Genomic DNA, 15045 nt, shown 5'->3' with positions numbered 1-15045 from the left:
GTCGCCTTTAAGTGGGAGGTTGTTGGGGTATAGGCGCCTGTGCCTTGCCTGACCCCCCAGAGTCTGGGCGCCCACTGACTTGTATACCTTATACATAGCATAAGTGTATAGGGGGCAGCTCACTCTTTTGAGTCTCCCCACCCATATCTGTGTGTCGTGTTTCTTCTCTCTCTCTCACTCTCCGTCTGTGGTGCTCCCCGATCCCCTTCAAAGGCCTGGTCTTGGGATTGTGCAGCTTGAAGAAAGTCAAGATAAGGTTGAGAAGGAGATTGAAGAAAAAGCTACAGCAAGCGGGCAACAGATCGGTGTGTGGCAAAGAATCCTCAAAGGGCGGCTCACTTGAAGACGAGCCAGAGCATCGGGGCTCGCTCTTAGGCGGCAGTGAAGAAGGGTGTTTCAAAAGGCATGCAGAATCTAGCCTCGTCATCGTCCTCCTCTTAGGGGATTGTGCAGAGACTGAGGCCAACTCGGGCGGTGGCATCTGCAAAGCCTTAGGCGCTTTAGACTCAGTCTCATCCATAGTGCAGTGAAGCGTGGATTGCAAGCTTATCAATTCGTCCTAAAACTCTGCTCGCTGCTCGCAGTGCTTTAGAGCGACTGCTGTCTGCAGATTACTCGTTTTAAAAAAAAAAAGGTTTTGCTTAACACCCCCCCCCCCCCCCCCCCCCCCCCCTATTGAAGCTAGGGTTCACACACAATGTGATAATTCACTAAGGTCATTCACACCCCATTATTCATCGTCCATGGACAAGTAGTATTCGGCGGCTTTGTAGAACTTAAAGATTTCAAAAGGGTTTGCATATTGACATTGTTCAATGCAAGATATTGAAATCAAAGACAATAAAAGAAGAGAAAATATGTGACTCCACAATCAAAGTTTATCAATAAAGAAAGCAAGTGAAGAACGTTTTCAAGCACTCGATACATCAACAACTGCTACACATCTCACATGAGTATCTGCTTCGCGACTACAATACAAGTTTTCAAAACCAATTTAGTGTCACAGAATTGTCATCTTTTTGTCTATTGTCATAACAATAATACAAAGTCTTATTTCAGCCTTCCATTTGTCATTTATTGTCAATTCAAAATTTTGTACAGGGTTATAGACACTGCCACAAATAAAGTGGTAAGACTACCCTTTGCTGTTTGGTCGAGTTCTAGTTTGTTTCACACTAATAATTGTTTGAGGGAAGTGCACACACACACCTAGGTTATTGTCAAAGGGGGGGACTTCTACTCATGGTTTCAAGTGATTGGACTCTGCCATAGTCTGTCTCGAGTCCATTGTTGGGCATGCAAGCCCTGGTGATCAATTGTCATCTGCCTTTAGGAACACCGCTTATAGCATGCAGATAAGAGTCAGTCCAAGTTTAGTGTGCATGGCAAGTTTGTGGTCCTATATATGTAATAGACTTTAATACACAAGCATAGAGCGTGAGTTTGTTTTTCCTGGCTGCTATACCGAGTCTCTCTCTATATCACATTTCTGCACTTGCACCTCGCAATGTCTTCCTCTAGTCGGTACCACCCACCATAGCTTGCTCCCATCAATTAATACAACCTGATAGAACTTGTATAAACTGCCTACCTTGGTGTTGCTCACGGGCCTCCCCTTTTGCTTTTATTGAAGTGAGGTCGCTCTACTTGGGCTTATATTCACGCTCAAAGGCACCATGTTAGCTCGTCTTGAAAAGCACTAGGTTCGTGTTTTGATAAATCATCAAATATCACTATTATTAATTATTTAATTCCTGGTGATACATGGATCACTGGGCTTCCAACAGTCACTCGAACACCCGAGAGCGTTTCGATAAAGTATAATCATTTAACCCCTGGTGACACGTGGATCACTGAGCTTCCAACACACCCGAACACCCCTAGAGAGTTACTAAAAGAAGTTTGCCATCATCAACTTGCCATGCAACACTAATCGACAAGCTTTATCCAAGATGCAGAATCGCTTCTAAGAGTTCAATGCTTTACTAAGGTGCTGTGTAGGCCCAAAAACTGACCTAGTCAAGAAGCTTTATCCAATTGTCAACAATTACTCCCAAGAGTTCAATGCTTTACTAAGGTGCTGTGTAGGCCCAAAAACCGACCTAGTCAATAAGCTTTATCCAATTGTCAACAATTGCTCCCAAGAGTCCAATGCTTTACTAAGACCCTATGTAGACCAAAAACTGACCTGCCAAATGCATAGGCACCAGCAATTGTCAAAACCTTCATATTCTCTCGCAGGCAGCTGTTCATCAGGATTCCAGACACCATGACTGTGAAAGCTGTGGCCGTTCTCTCTGGTAGCCCGGGCGTTTCTGGTGTTGTTCATTTCTACGAGGATGGCTCAGGTACGTAGGTGCAGCTTTCTGTTTCTGTGTGCGTAGGCTTGTTGTGAGTGTCTTTTCTGTAGATGCATCTGCCTTGCCCAGCCCTGCGTACACACTGTGTATGCGGGTGGTTGAGATGCCTCTTGCTGGGAGTGTTGTTTATTTTGGATAACTAGGGAACGGGTGAGTGGACTCATTGACCCAAAAACTTACGACACACAAGCACCAGACGTAACGGTGGAAGTTCTGTGCACAGGGCGTCAAGGCTGTGTGGCGAGAGTTGGATCGCTGCAGCTGGCCTCTCTCAACTGTGTCGCTCTTCCTCTTCCAACACCGTTCGGATGAGGTGACGGCAGACTTGCACCAAGCTTTTCTTCCTCCGGCCTCATCTGACCCAGCCTTAGATTGTCAAGAGGCGGATTACTTGGCGGTTAGCTCAGCTGAGGTGAAATCGCAGCCGCATGATGCGAGCTCCGACTCTCGCTGGCAACTGAGTTGCGAAATTGGCTTGCGGCTCTTCTACTATTGGCCCTTGCTTTTGATACACACGATCACGCTTATTAATGCTGTTCTTAGTCTATGAACTGTTGATCCCGCCAAGCCTTATGCTGCAAATATCTCTTGGTCCTCCCTATCGATTGCGCCTGTCCATGCTCAAAAAAGGAACAACATGGAGAAAAGGCACCGGGCAATTGCTTAGGGGTCTTTTAATATGGCCCCTTTACCCTACCTCTTAAGGTTACTGACATAAAAAGATCTCTCTCTCTCTTTTCTTTTCTCAAGATAAAGCATGTGTGTGTGCTCCATCCATTGGGAAAGGACAAAAATCCAAAGTAACAAAATGTGGTCGTGTGGTAGGGAGGGAGGGAGGGGGTGATCCAAGGGAGGCCAGGATACAAGATACATGGTATATGAGGAGGAGGAGGGAGGGGGGGGTAGAGCTCTATCTCTAGGAGGTATGGGTGCACATCTACATGCTTAAGGAAGTACAATCATGAGATGTTGAGTAGCGCCATCCTATGCCAAACTCGGGGTGCAAGATCTAGTACACGGGTGCTTGGCGGGTGTAGTGTTAGGGTTGCACTTTGGATCTGCAAGCATCTGAGCAAATCTTTCTTGGGCTACTTGGTGTTAGATTTAGACCACTCTGCTGCTTCACATAGATACTTGTACGGCTTGTATGTCTCCAGGCTGTCCACCCATGTATAGGTTGCACTTTTGTCTGGCTGTCCAGGTTTGGGGCGGCTGCTCACCTAGAATGGGCTGCTTGACCCCATATATATGGGGCCAAGAGGGTGCCCATTTCACATAGAATGAGATTACATTGCACAGGTCTTATGCTCTGGTAGTCAGGGGGGTGATCACCCCCTCTTTCCCTATAGAAGCGTTTGTGTTCTTGTTAGGTGCAGCGAAATGAATGTCTACGCTTTGCTCAAGATGAGTGCTCGGAACTGTGCTCAAGGTTCCTTTTGTTCTTATGGAAGGGAGAGCCTTCCGTTCTTAATGAGAGAATGCTATGATCACAAACAAAGTGAATGGACACAGTGAATGGAAGTGCATGAGACTGAGAGATAGAGAAGAGAATACGACACCATAGACGTTGTAAAATGCTCCTCCGAAGGCCCCACTCTCTATGGCGAGAGCGGTCTACTTATGATTGCACAATCTGGTGCAAAGTGAATACATGTGACTGATGCAAGTCTAGGCTATGTCGGCGATGACGACGAGACCGACACTAGGGCTGAAATCTGCAATCTTTCTATTGTTGTCCAAAAACGCTATGGGTTGAAATCTGCGACTAGCCAAAAAACGCTCATTCTGGGACTGTTTTTGTGGGTCTTTGACGTTGAAAATCTGCAAGTCTTATGGCTGAAAACTGAGGTTCTTAAGGCTGAATATTGTTGGTCTTTCCGGGCTGAATCTGCTACCTTCTTAGGGATTGATCTTACAGGTGCTTTATTGCTGAAAATGCTGCATTGCTGTGGCTGAAAACTGTCAAAACGCTAGGTATGTTGAACTTCGCAAAAACGCTAGCTGAAGGAATCTGTGGCGATGACATCCAGATGCAAAAACGTGTTAGGTGCAGCAGAATGAATGTTTGCGCTTTGCTCAAGATGAGTGCTCCGAGAACTGTGCTCAAGGTTCCTTTTGTTCTTATGGAAGGGAGAGCCTTCCGTTCTTAATGAGAATGCTATGATCACAAACAAAGTGAATGGACACTGTGCGTGCAAGTGTATGAGATTGAGAGATAGAGAGAAGAGAGATACGACACTAGAGACGTAAAACCCTCCTCCGAAGGCCCCGCTCTCGTTGGCGAGAGTGGTCTACTTATGATTGCACAAAGTGGTACAATGACGATGCAATGGACTGAGGCAGCCTGGGACTATGTTGGTGAGGACGACGACGACTTTAGGGCTGAAATCTGCGACCGTCTATCTGTTGTCCATAAAAACGCTATGGCTGAAAATCTGGGACCGATTTCGGTGGCTGAAAATGATTGTTTTGGCTGCATTTTTGAAGGCTGAATATGGGGTTCTTCTGCAATTCTCCAAGGCTGAATCTGCTGCTATCCGTGAGGCTGAAAAATGCTGAACTTCCTGTTGCAAAACAGATGGCTGAAAATGAAAAACGCAAGGTTGATTGTAGCGTTAGTGAAAACGCTGGGCTTCTGTAGAGGTTGGCGATGTGGTCATGCTGATAAACGCTAGCTTGGGAACTATGGCAATGATGAATACCCAAACTGAAAACGCTAGGCTTAGGGCTGGGAAAAACGCCAAGGTGCTTAGGGGTTCTTGCTGAGAAGATGCCTGTTGAGCGGGGAGCTCGTGCTGCCTCTTCTGCCATTTAGTGCTAACTTGGGTTTGCTTATATACAAACTTAGCAAAATTGCCCTACCTACTTTTGTTGGAAAGTCACTTAAATTAATAAGTGAAAAATGTCAAAAATAGGGAAAATAGGCTAAATGCACTGGAAAAATCCCGTAACTGATTCTAATGGATTTTGATGGGAATACTGATGATCATGCTGTGTGCAACCAGAGGATATGCATCTACACTAAGTGACTGGGCATGCATGGTCTACGAATAGACTCACAAAAGTGCCAGATCACTTCTAAATCTAGATTGACTAGTGATCTAAATCTAGATTGACTGGATTGACTGAACCCTTGTCTTGCTATAGCTTGTCCATGGACACATAGGGTTGGATGTGTCACGTGACATCCCCTCCTTTTCAAAGTAAGGTACTTGTACCGAACTGTATGGCGTCGAGGGAGATCGCCAATAGCATCTGGAATCCTGGAAGGGATTCTTCCATAGTTACATGGGACGGCGGGTCGGGGTTGGAACGTGGACGGGGATGGCGACGGGACGGCAAAAGTCGGGAAACGGAGACGGGGTCAGGATGTAAAAAAAGAAGAAGAGTTTTTTAGCATTTTTTAACCTATACACATGCCACACACATAGAGCATCACTTTGACCACAAATTTATACGAAATAGACCAAAGAACATGAGTCATATAGACGCAAATGTGCGAATAAAACATCGAGAAATGAGGACCCAAAGGGTGGCTTTTACAGCCATTGGTGTGCTTCAAAGTTCAAACATATGGCTATTGGAGAGAAACTAGCCTCTAGAAATGATCAGGTTTCAAATTTTAAAAAAAGTCCCCTCCCATCCCTTGCCGTCCCCTCCTTCCCCTGCCGTCCTCGAGACGTTTTGCCTGCGTTCCCACTTGGCAGCCCTTCTTCCATCCGTCCCCACCCGTCCCTGTCCTTGAAATGGGCGTCCCTCGTCCCTAGGGTCCGTCCCCTCTGTCCCCTGTAACTATGGATTCTTCGCCGGCCCACTCTGATGTGTGGGTCGTGCGGTACTTGAACTTCATAAAGGTCTGCAACGCCTGCTTCTTTGGGCCGCGCCGAAAGTGACAGTCTTCTGTGGCTCCTTCAATGCTTCAACTTCGTAGAGAGTCGTGCTTCTTCCATCTTCAAGAATCTCTATGGTTGAAAATTCCTGAAACCATTTCCAACACAAAACCATGAACATACCTATTCCATGTAAAGCGAATGGAAAAAATCGTGTCTTTCTCAAAGACTGTGCATGCAATGTAGATGAACAAATAGACAGAGTGACAACCCGTTCATCAAACACATGCACACAATGAGATCGAATCTTTCTCTTTTGATCTAGAGCAATCAATTGTGGCAATTCACAAAAGAAATGTCTATGCTTGGTGCTTATACTTTCATGTGCTCGTTCTACAAATGTGTCATGCCAAGGAAGAGACATGGAATGTGACTTTCCTTACATACATACTGTTCAACTTTTCATGAACATTTTGCATACATTCGTGCTCATTCATGAGAGAAACGTGCTCAACATACAATATGTCCTACCTAGGAAAAGGGATCACATAACGATGCTGACTAAAATACAGGAAACGATCACGAATGAAACACTCGAACAATGCGTGCGTATCAATCATGCGAACACTTAATACTTCCTGTGAGGGTTCTTTGGACTTAGGCTCGAGAGCCAAGATCGCTTCTTCCTAAATGATCGAATCGTCTTGTGGGGGTTCTTTGGACCTCGACTCGAAAGCCAAGATCGGTTCTTCGTGATTGATCGAATCTACAACGATCTACAACGAGGTTAGCTTCGCTAGAAAAAGCATCAATTAACACATCATCCTTGTGAACAATCAAATCATCTTCATGCAACTCATCATACTTGCGAGAAATCACATCGTGATCATGCAAATCATCATGCTTGTGAGAAATCACATCTTGATCATGTAAAGCATCATGCTTGTCATTGGAATCCAAATCATCATGCTCATCATTTTCAAGCAAATCATCATCATGCAAATCATTGTCATTCAAATCATCATGCTTATCATCATCATTCAATTCATCATGCTTCTCACAATCATGCAAATCCTGTGTGTCATGCTTTGGAGAAGAAGAGACTGTGAGACTCTGCGTCTCCTGAATCTCTTGCATCTGTGCCTGAACTTGAGAAAAGAGTCGCAAGAACTCTTGCATTCTTGCTTTGTTCTTGCGATCAAATCTTGCTTCTCTTTCTTTGTTCTCACGATCAAATTTTGCTTCTCTTGCTTTTGCTTCCAAGCCTGCTTGCTCGCTCTCACGCGCTATGGCTGCCATTCTTTCTTGGTATTTGTGCTCTATGGCTGCTATTCTTTCTTCGCATTCTAACTTCCTGTCCATCATCCTCTTGTTGAAAGCCTCCATAGGAGTTAGTGCAATCCTTGTTGTAGATGGTGAAGGGGGAGGGTCGGAAAAACCTCCTTGTGGGGAAAATTCTTCTTCGCCTCTCTCATGCTCATCACCTGTATGCGAAGTATTCATTCCGCTTCGAGTGATGACCATTCTGAAGTCGTGGGTTCGTGTGGTCTTGGGTTCTTAAGTTCACGAGGAACTTGGGTTCTTGGGGGTCTTGATTCTTGGGGTTCTTGAGTTCTTGAGGTTCTTGAGGTTCTTGAGGTTTTTTTTCGCTTGCAAACCATGCTCGAGAAGGATCTTCTCTTCACCCGAGTTCTACTCCTTTCTGCGGGCGCACCCCTTGGCGGCCTTGCGCTCACACCAAGGTTGCTTTTTCCCACCTCACGTCGATTGGCCGGCCGCTAAGTGCACGGTCTGCTCTCAATGAGTGAAAAGAGGCACAAGGGGAGGTTGGACAAGCCCTTCTTTCCTGGGATTCTTGTCACTATTCAATAAACACGATTAGGAATCGACACGCCCAAGCGAACTTGGGTTCGTGCGACCTCAACAAGCAAAAAAAATTCTTGTGATTCTTGTGGTTCTTTCCTTGAGTGATACAGAACACTGCCAAAGCTCCTATACCAATGTTAGGTGCAACGGAATGAATGTTTGCGCTTTGCTCAAGATGAGTGCTCCGAACTGTGCTCAAGGTTCCTTTTGTTCTTATGGAAGGGAAAGCCTTCCGTTCTTAATGAGAGAATGCTATGATCACAAACAAAGTGAATGGACACTGTGCGTGCAAGTGTATGAGACTGAGAGATCGAGAGAGAAGAGAGATATGACACCAGAGACGTTGTAAAACCCTCCTCCGAAGGCCCCACTCTCGTCGGCGAGAGTGGTCTACTTATGATTGCACAAAGTGGTACAATGACGATGCAATGGACTGAGGCAACGTGGGACTATGTCGGTGAGGACGACGTGATGACGACGACGACTTTAGGGCTGAAATTTGCGACCGTCTATCTGTTGTCCATAAAAACGCTATGGCTGAAAATCTGGGACTGATTTCGGTGGCTGAAAATGACTGTTTTGGCTGCGTTTTTGAAGGCTGAAAATGGGGTTCTTCTGTAGTTCTCCAAGGCTGAATCTGCTGCTATCCGTGAGGCTGAAAAACGCTGAACTTCCTGGTGCAACAGATGGCTGAAAATGGAAAACGCTGGGCTGATTGTAGCGTTAGTGAAAACGCTGGGCTTTTGTAGAGGTTGGTGATGTGGTCATGTTGATAAACGCTAGCTTGGGAACTATGGTGATGATGAAGACCCAAACTGAAAACGCTAGGCTTAGGGCTGGGAAAAACGCCAAGGACTTGAAGGTGCTTAGGGGTTCTTGCTGAGAAGATGCCGGTGAGAGGGGAGCTTGTAACAGACTTGGACACTCCAAGTCAAGAATCAACCCCGACAGCACCAAATAACCACTTCAAAACAATTCACAGATCACAATAGATTTGCACTGGCCCGACGGAGTTCCGTGCCTAGAGATATTGGCCCCAAAGACTAGCGCCCCTTTCGGTATTTCTTTTTATATTAATCAATCATCAAAGTACAAAAGAGCGGTTAGGGTTTCACTCTCAGACTCTGCGTCCAGATGCTCTGAGAAGTGAGACCCTCACCACTAATTTAAAGGTTACAAGGGATGCCCAAAAGCAGAGCCCCAAAAGCTTCAAATCAAAAGCAATTGCTCTCTCTCTCTCTCACAGAGAGTCAAAACATGAAAGCAAAAGCATTCTCTCTCTCTTTCTCATTTAAGTAGAGAAAAAGCGAAATTTGTGTCGCTCATCATTTTTCATTTTTTTTTTTAATAATAAATTTCAGCCTCCGCGATTTCCGGAAATTAGGGTTTCTGGCAAAAATTAGGGTTTGCAGGAATTTTAGGGTTTCTGGCAGAAATTAGGGTTTCTGCTGTCCGCCACGTCATCACTTTGTGACATACCCCCCTCTTGAAAGCATTGTAATCGACCGCGATTACGCCTGCAAAACCGACAAAAGCCATAAACCGTCTTATGAGACACTGACTGTTAGTACCTACGTACTAGGAACACACATCTAGCACATGTACAAAATCGACAGTCACATCACACGACATCACAGGACATCACCAGACATCACAGTACATCACATGACATTCAACATTCATTCGGATCTTAGACCATGATTTATCGGCAATGTAGCTAGCAATCACATCTAGGTCCAATCGGGACCTCATCGATGTCCGATTGACTAACCCCTATTGCAACCATGTCTATTCGAGATCAATCAGACCAAAATGCTGTAGTCATTTCGGCTATCAGTTCCTGCACTCACAAGAAGTCAAGAACAAATCAGTATCATAATCAGGAATTCCATTTCATAAAGTCATCCAGTAGAATACTGTCAGCTCTCAATATCCCTGAAGCTCAAAGAGACATCAGTGACTTTAGTATCAAAATCGAGGCATCTGTTGACAAAGGAGCGGAGTAACTCCCCTCTTGTGCATCCCACTGCACCAGATCTTCGGCCAAGCTGAGTTTCTGGGTTTCGTTTGGAGTAGACTATGCTAAACCAAAAGATCGAGGTAAAGTTTCACAATCCGAGGAGTATCTGCTAGGTCCTCCTCCTCCATCCACTTCGCATCAAATGCAGGAAAGTTCTTGAACTAAACCAAGAACCGCCTTCGGACTTTACCTTTCTTCGTATCATTATGTGCCAAAATCTGTTTAGGAACAAGGATCTCCTCGTTTTCTTCCACTGCGGGTTGCTCATCAGGCTCCCCATCATCAGGCACATCACCCTTAAAAGTTTTCAAGAGACTCACATGCAATGCATTGTGAATTCTCCAAGTATTTGGCAGTTTCAATCGGAAGGAGACATCATTTATCTTGTCATTAATCTGGAAAGGTCCGTAGTATCACATACTAAGCTTTGGAAAAAGCCTCTCCTTTCCCTTTTTCTTTCGTAGGCGTGCCTTCTCAAAAGTAAGAGCACCCAATCATCCTCCTTCAGTTTCAAGTCGCGACGATGGCAATCCGCTGCCTTTTTTTGTCGTTCTTGAGACTATTGCAAAGTCTCGCGAACCTTGGCAAAAGCCGTATCCAAATCTCGCGAATATTCATCCGCTTCAAATATCTAATCTTTCGTGCTCAGGAAGGATGGAACCTTCGCAGCACTTTCAACAATCTCACATGGCGTCTTTCCCGTCGAAGAGTGTATCGTGTTACTGTAGGCAAATTCCACCAAAGATAGGTTCTTTTCCCATTGAGTCTTCTGATCCGAGATACAAGACTTCAATAAATCTAAAGTCACTGAATTGGCAATCTCAAATTGCCCGTCAGTCTGCAAGTGGAACGATGACGAGAACTGCAACTGCGTGCCAATGTTCTCCCAAATTGCCTTCCAAAACAAACTCATAAATCTGGGGTCTCTGTCGGAGACAATCGTCTCATACGTGCTATGTAATCGGAAAATCATCGTGATCATTCTGTGTTCTTGGGAGATCAAAAATGAAATCCATTGCAATACTTTCCCAGGGGTGGGTGTGTAACAAACTTGGACACTCCAAGTCAAGAATCAACCGCGACAGCACCAAATAACCACTTCAAAACAATTCACAGATCACAATAGATTTGCACTGGCCCGGCGGAGTTCCGTGCCTAGAGATATTGGCCCCAAAGACTGGCGCCCCTTTCGGTATTTCTTTTTGTATTAATCAATCATCAAAGTACAAGAGAGCGGTTAGGGTTTCACTCTCAGACTCTGCGTCCAGATGCCCTGAGAAGTGAGGCCCTCACCACTAATTTAAAGGTTACAAGGGATGCCCAAAAGCAGAGCCCCAAAAGCTTTTAAAATCAAAAGCATCAGTTCTCTCTCTCTCTTAGAGAGTCTTTTCTCTTTTTTTTTTATAAAAAAAAAGCAAAAGCAAAATTCGCGTCGCTCATCATTTTCCAAAAAAAAAAAAAAAAAAAATCCGCCTCCGCGATTTCCGGAATTTAGGGTTTTTGGCAAAAATTAGGGTTTGCAGGAATTTTAGGGTTTCTGGCAGAAATTAGGGTTTCTGCTGTCCGCCACGTCATCACTTTGTGACATACCCCCCTCTTGAAAGCATTGTAATCGACCGCGATTACGCCTGCAAAACCGACAAAAGCCATAAACCGTCTTAGCAGACACTGACTGTTAGTACCTACGTACTAGGAACACACATCTAGCACATGTACAAAATCGACAGTCACATCACACGACATCACAGGACATCACCAGACATCACAGGACATCACATGACATTCAACATTCATTCGGATCTTAGACCATGATTTATCGGCAATGTAGCTAGCAATCACATCTAGGTCCAATCGGGACCTCAACGATGTCCGATTGACTAACCCCTATTGCAACCATGTCTATTCGAGATCAATCAGACCAAAATGCTGCAGTCATTTCGGCTATCAGTTCCTGCACTCACAAGAAGTCAAGAACAAATCAGTATCATAATCAGGAATTCCATTTCATAAAGTCATCCAGCAGAATACTGTCAGCTCTCAGTATCCCTGAAGCTCAACGAGACATCAGTGACTTTAGTATCAAAATCGAGGCATCTGTTGACAAAGGAGTGGAGCGACTCCCCTCTTGTGCATCCCACTGCACCAGATCTTCGGCCAAGCTGAGTTTCTGGGTTCCGTTTGGAGTAGACTATGCTAAACCAAAACATCGAGGTAAAGTTTCACAATCCGAGGAGTATCTGCTAGGTCCTCCTCCTCCATCCACTTCGCATCAAATGCAGGAAAGTTCTTGAACTTAACCAAGAACCGCCTTCGGACTTTACCTTTCTTCGTATCATTATGTGCCAAAATCTGTTCAGGAACAAGGATCTCCTCGTTTTCTTCCACTTCGGGTTGCTCATCAGGCTCCCCATCATCAGGCACATCACCCTTAACAGGGTTCAAGAGACTCACATGCAATGCATTATGAATCCTCCAAGTATCTGGCAGTTTCAATCGGAAGGAGACATCATTTATCTTGTCAGTAATCTGGAAAGGTCCGTAGTATCACATACTAAGCTTTGGAAAAAGCCTCTCCTTTCCCTGTTTCTTTCTTAGGCGTGCCTTCTAAAAAATAAGAGCACCCAATCATCCTCCTTCAGTTTCCAGTCGCGACGATGGCGATCCGCTGCCTTTTTCTGTCGTTCTTGAGACTTCTGCAAAGTCTCGCGAACCTTGGCAAAAGCCGTATCCAAATCTCGCGAATATTCATCCGCTTCAAATTTCTAATTTTTCGTGCTCAGGAAGGATGGAACCTTCGCAGCAGTTTCAACAATCTCACATGGCATCTTCCCCGTCGAAGAGTGTATCGTGTTATTGTAGGCAAATTCCACCAAAGGTAAGTTCTTTTCCCATTGAGTCTTCTGATGCGAGATACAAGACTTCAATAAATCTAAAATCACTGAATTGGCAATCTCAGATTGCCCGTCAGTCTGCAAGTGGAACGATGATGAGAACTGCAACCGCGTGCCAATGTTCTCCCAAATTGCCTTCCAAAACAAACTCATAAATCTGGGGTCTCTGTCGGAGACAATCGTCTCAGGCGTGCCATGTAATCGGAAAATCATCGTGATCATTCTGTATTCTCGGGAGATAAAAAAAAATGAAATCCATTTCAATACTTTCCCAGGGGCGGGTGGGTATGGGTAAAGGCTGTAACAATCCCTGTGCCTTATGCCTGTCAAACTTGACCTTCTGGCATACCAAGCAACTGCGCACAAAATCTTCCACATCCTTCTTCAGTCTCCGCCAAAAGAAATCTCTCTCTACCCCTTTCATGGTGGTAGCAATGCCGCGGTGACCCGTAAAAGGTGGACAGTGGCAATCAGTCATAACCTTTTCCCTCAACGGCTGTGTAACGCACAACATAGTCTTTTTCATCAAGTAGCCTTCCCGAAGGGAGTATCCAGCTACTGTCTCCCCATCCCGTATCCGTGTGAAAATATCTGCAAAATCTGTATCTGTGGCACACTGATCGACCATATCCTCGAAGCTCCTATGATGTATCGCGGAAATAGCCAGAACCAACGGTTTCCGAGACAAAGCATCTGCCACCACATTCTTCTGTCCCTGCACATGGACAATCTGGAAGTGAAACTGTGACAAGATGTTCGCCCACCGCATCTGCTTTTCCGAAAGCTGCTTCTGTGACAAGAAGTAGCGCAAACTCTGATGGTCTGTAAAGACAGTAAAATCCGCTCCGAGTAGGTAATGCCGCCACTGAGTAAGAGCATGGATAACCGCCAAAAGCTCTTTCCCATAGATCTGTGCTATCATTTGCGGCCTAGAGAACAAACGGCTCTCGTAAGCTATGACATGGCCTTCTTGCATCAAGACCGCACCCAGACTACGACCACAAGCATCACAAAATACTTCAAATGACTTCTACAAGTCCGGCAAAGTCAAATCTGGTCCTGTAGTGAATTTCTCTTTCAATGTCTAAAAGGCAGTCACCTCTGTGGGTCCCCACGAAAAAGGTACTCCTTTCTGTGTCAAGATATGCAAAGGGGAAGCAACCTCTGCAAACTTTCGTATGAACCGCCTGTAGTACGAACACAGTCCCAAGAAGCTTCTAACTTCATGGACATTCCTCAAATCGGGCCAATCACGGATAGTCTCTATCTTGGCCGGGTCCATTCGCACTCCTGCTGCTGACACAATGTGTCCCAAAAAGTGTATCTCTAGTAGGAAAAATTCACTTTTCTTTGCATTAATCACTAACGTGTGATCTCGTAATGCCTGAAGGACTTGAAGCAGATGATCTCTGTGTTCTGCCTCATTCTTGGAGAAAACAATGATGTCGTCAAAGAAAGTGCCAACAAATAGCCTGTACTCTCGAAAAATCTTGTCCATCATCCGGTTAAATGTCGCAGGAGCATTGGTTAAGCCAAAAGGCATCACCAAAAACTCAAATAACCCAAAAGTCGTCCGAAAGGCTGTCTTGAAGACATCTCCAGGTGCTATCCTGATCTGATGATATCCACTCTTCAAGTCAATCCTGCTAAAGCACGAGGATCCCTGTAACCTGTCGAGTATATCATCGATCCTAGGAATCGGAAATCTGTTCTTGATGGTGATTTCGTTGAGAGTGCTATAATCGATGCACATTCTCCAAGATCTGTCTTTCTTCAAAATCAACAACACTGGAGAGCAATACGGTGAAGTACTAAGCTGGACAAGACCCTTTTCCAAGAGGTCTTTCACTGAGTTCATAATCTTTTCATTCTGTACTCGGCTCACACAATAAGGTGGCCGATTCGGTGGTGTGCTTCCAGATATCAGATCAATGGTATGATCTTCAGGCCCTCTCAAAAGCAATCGGCATGAGCGTGGAGAAAAAAAATCTTGGCGTTCTTTTCTTCAGGTCAAAACATATTCAATTTTTATCCATGGTTCAGTTCTCCCAAAAGAATGAGTAAGAAAACTGAAGTTC

The 15045-nt window shown here is 45.0% G+C and overlaps 1 protein-coding gene across 1 annotated transcript in view; it reads left to right on the top strand.

Annotated features, from left to right (window-relative positions):
• The first annotated feature begins 2180 nt into the window (after positions 1 to 2180).
• LOC147453139 (superoxide dismutase [Cu-Zn]-like) overlaps positions 2181 to 15045 on the top strand; it is a 51493-nt gene continuing 38628 nt past the window's right edge. The window contains exon 1 of the mRNA XM_086518623.1: positions 2181 to 2348. Coding sequence (XP_086374749.1) covers positions 2270 to 2348 — 79 coding nt within the window. The 5' untranslated portion in view covers positions 2181 to 2269. The remainder of the gene's footprint in view (positions 2349 to 15045) is intronic.

This window comes from Adiantum capillus-veneris, chromosome 8 (assembly GCF_014529385.1).
Source record: "Adiantum capillus-veneris isolate H3 chromosome 8, ASM1452938v2, whole genome shotgun sequence".
NCBI lineage: Eukaryota > Viridiplantae > Streptophyta > Polypodiopsida > Polypodiales > Pteridaceae > Adiantum > Adiantum capillus-veneris.
Note: the sequence above shows the minus strand (reverse complement) of the source record. Positions and strands in the feature narration are given on the sequence as shown.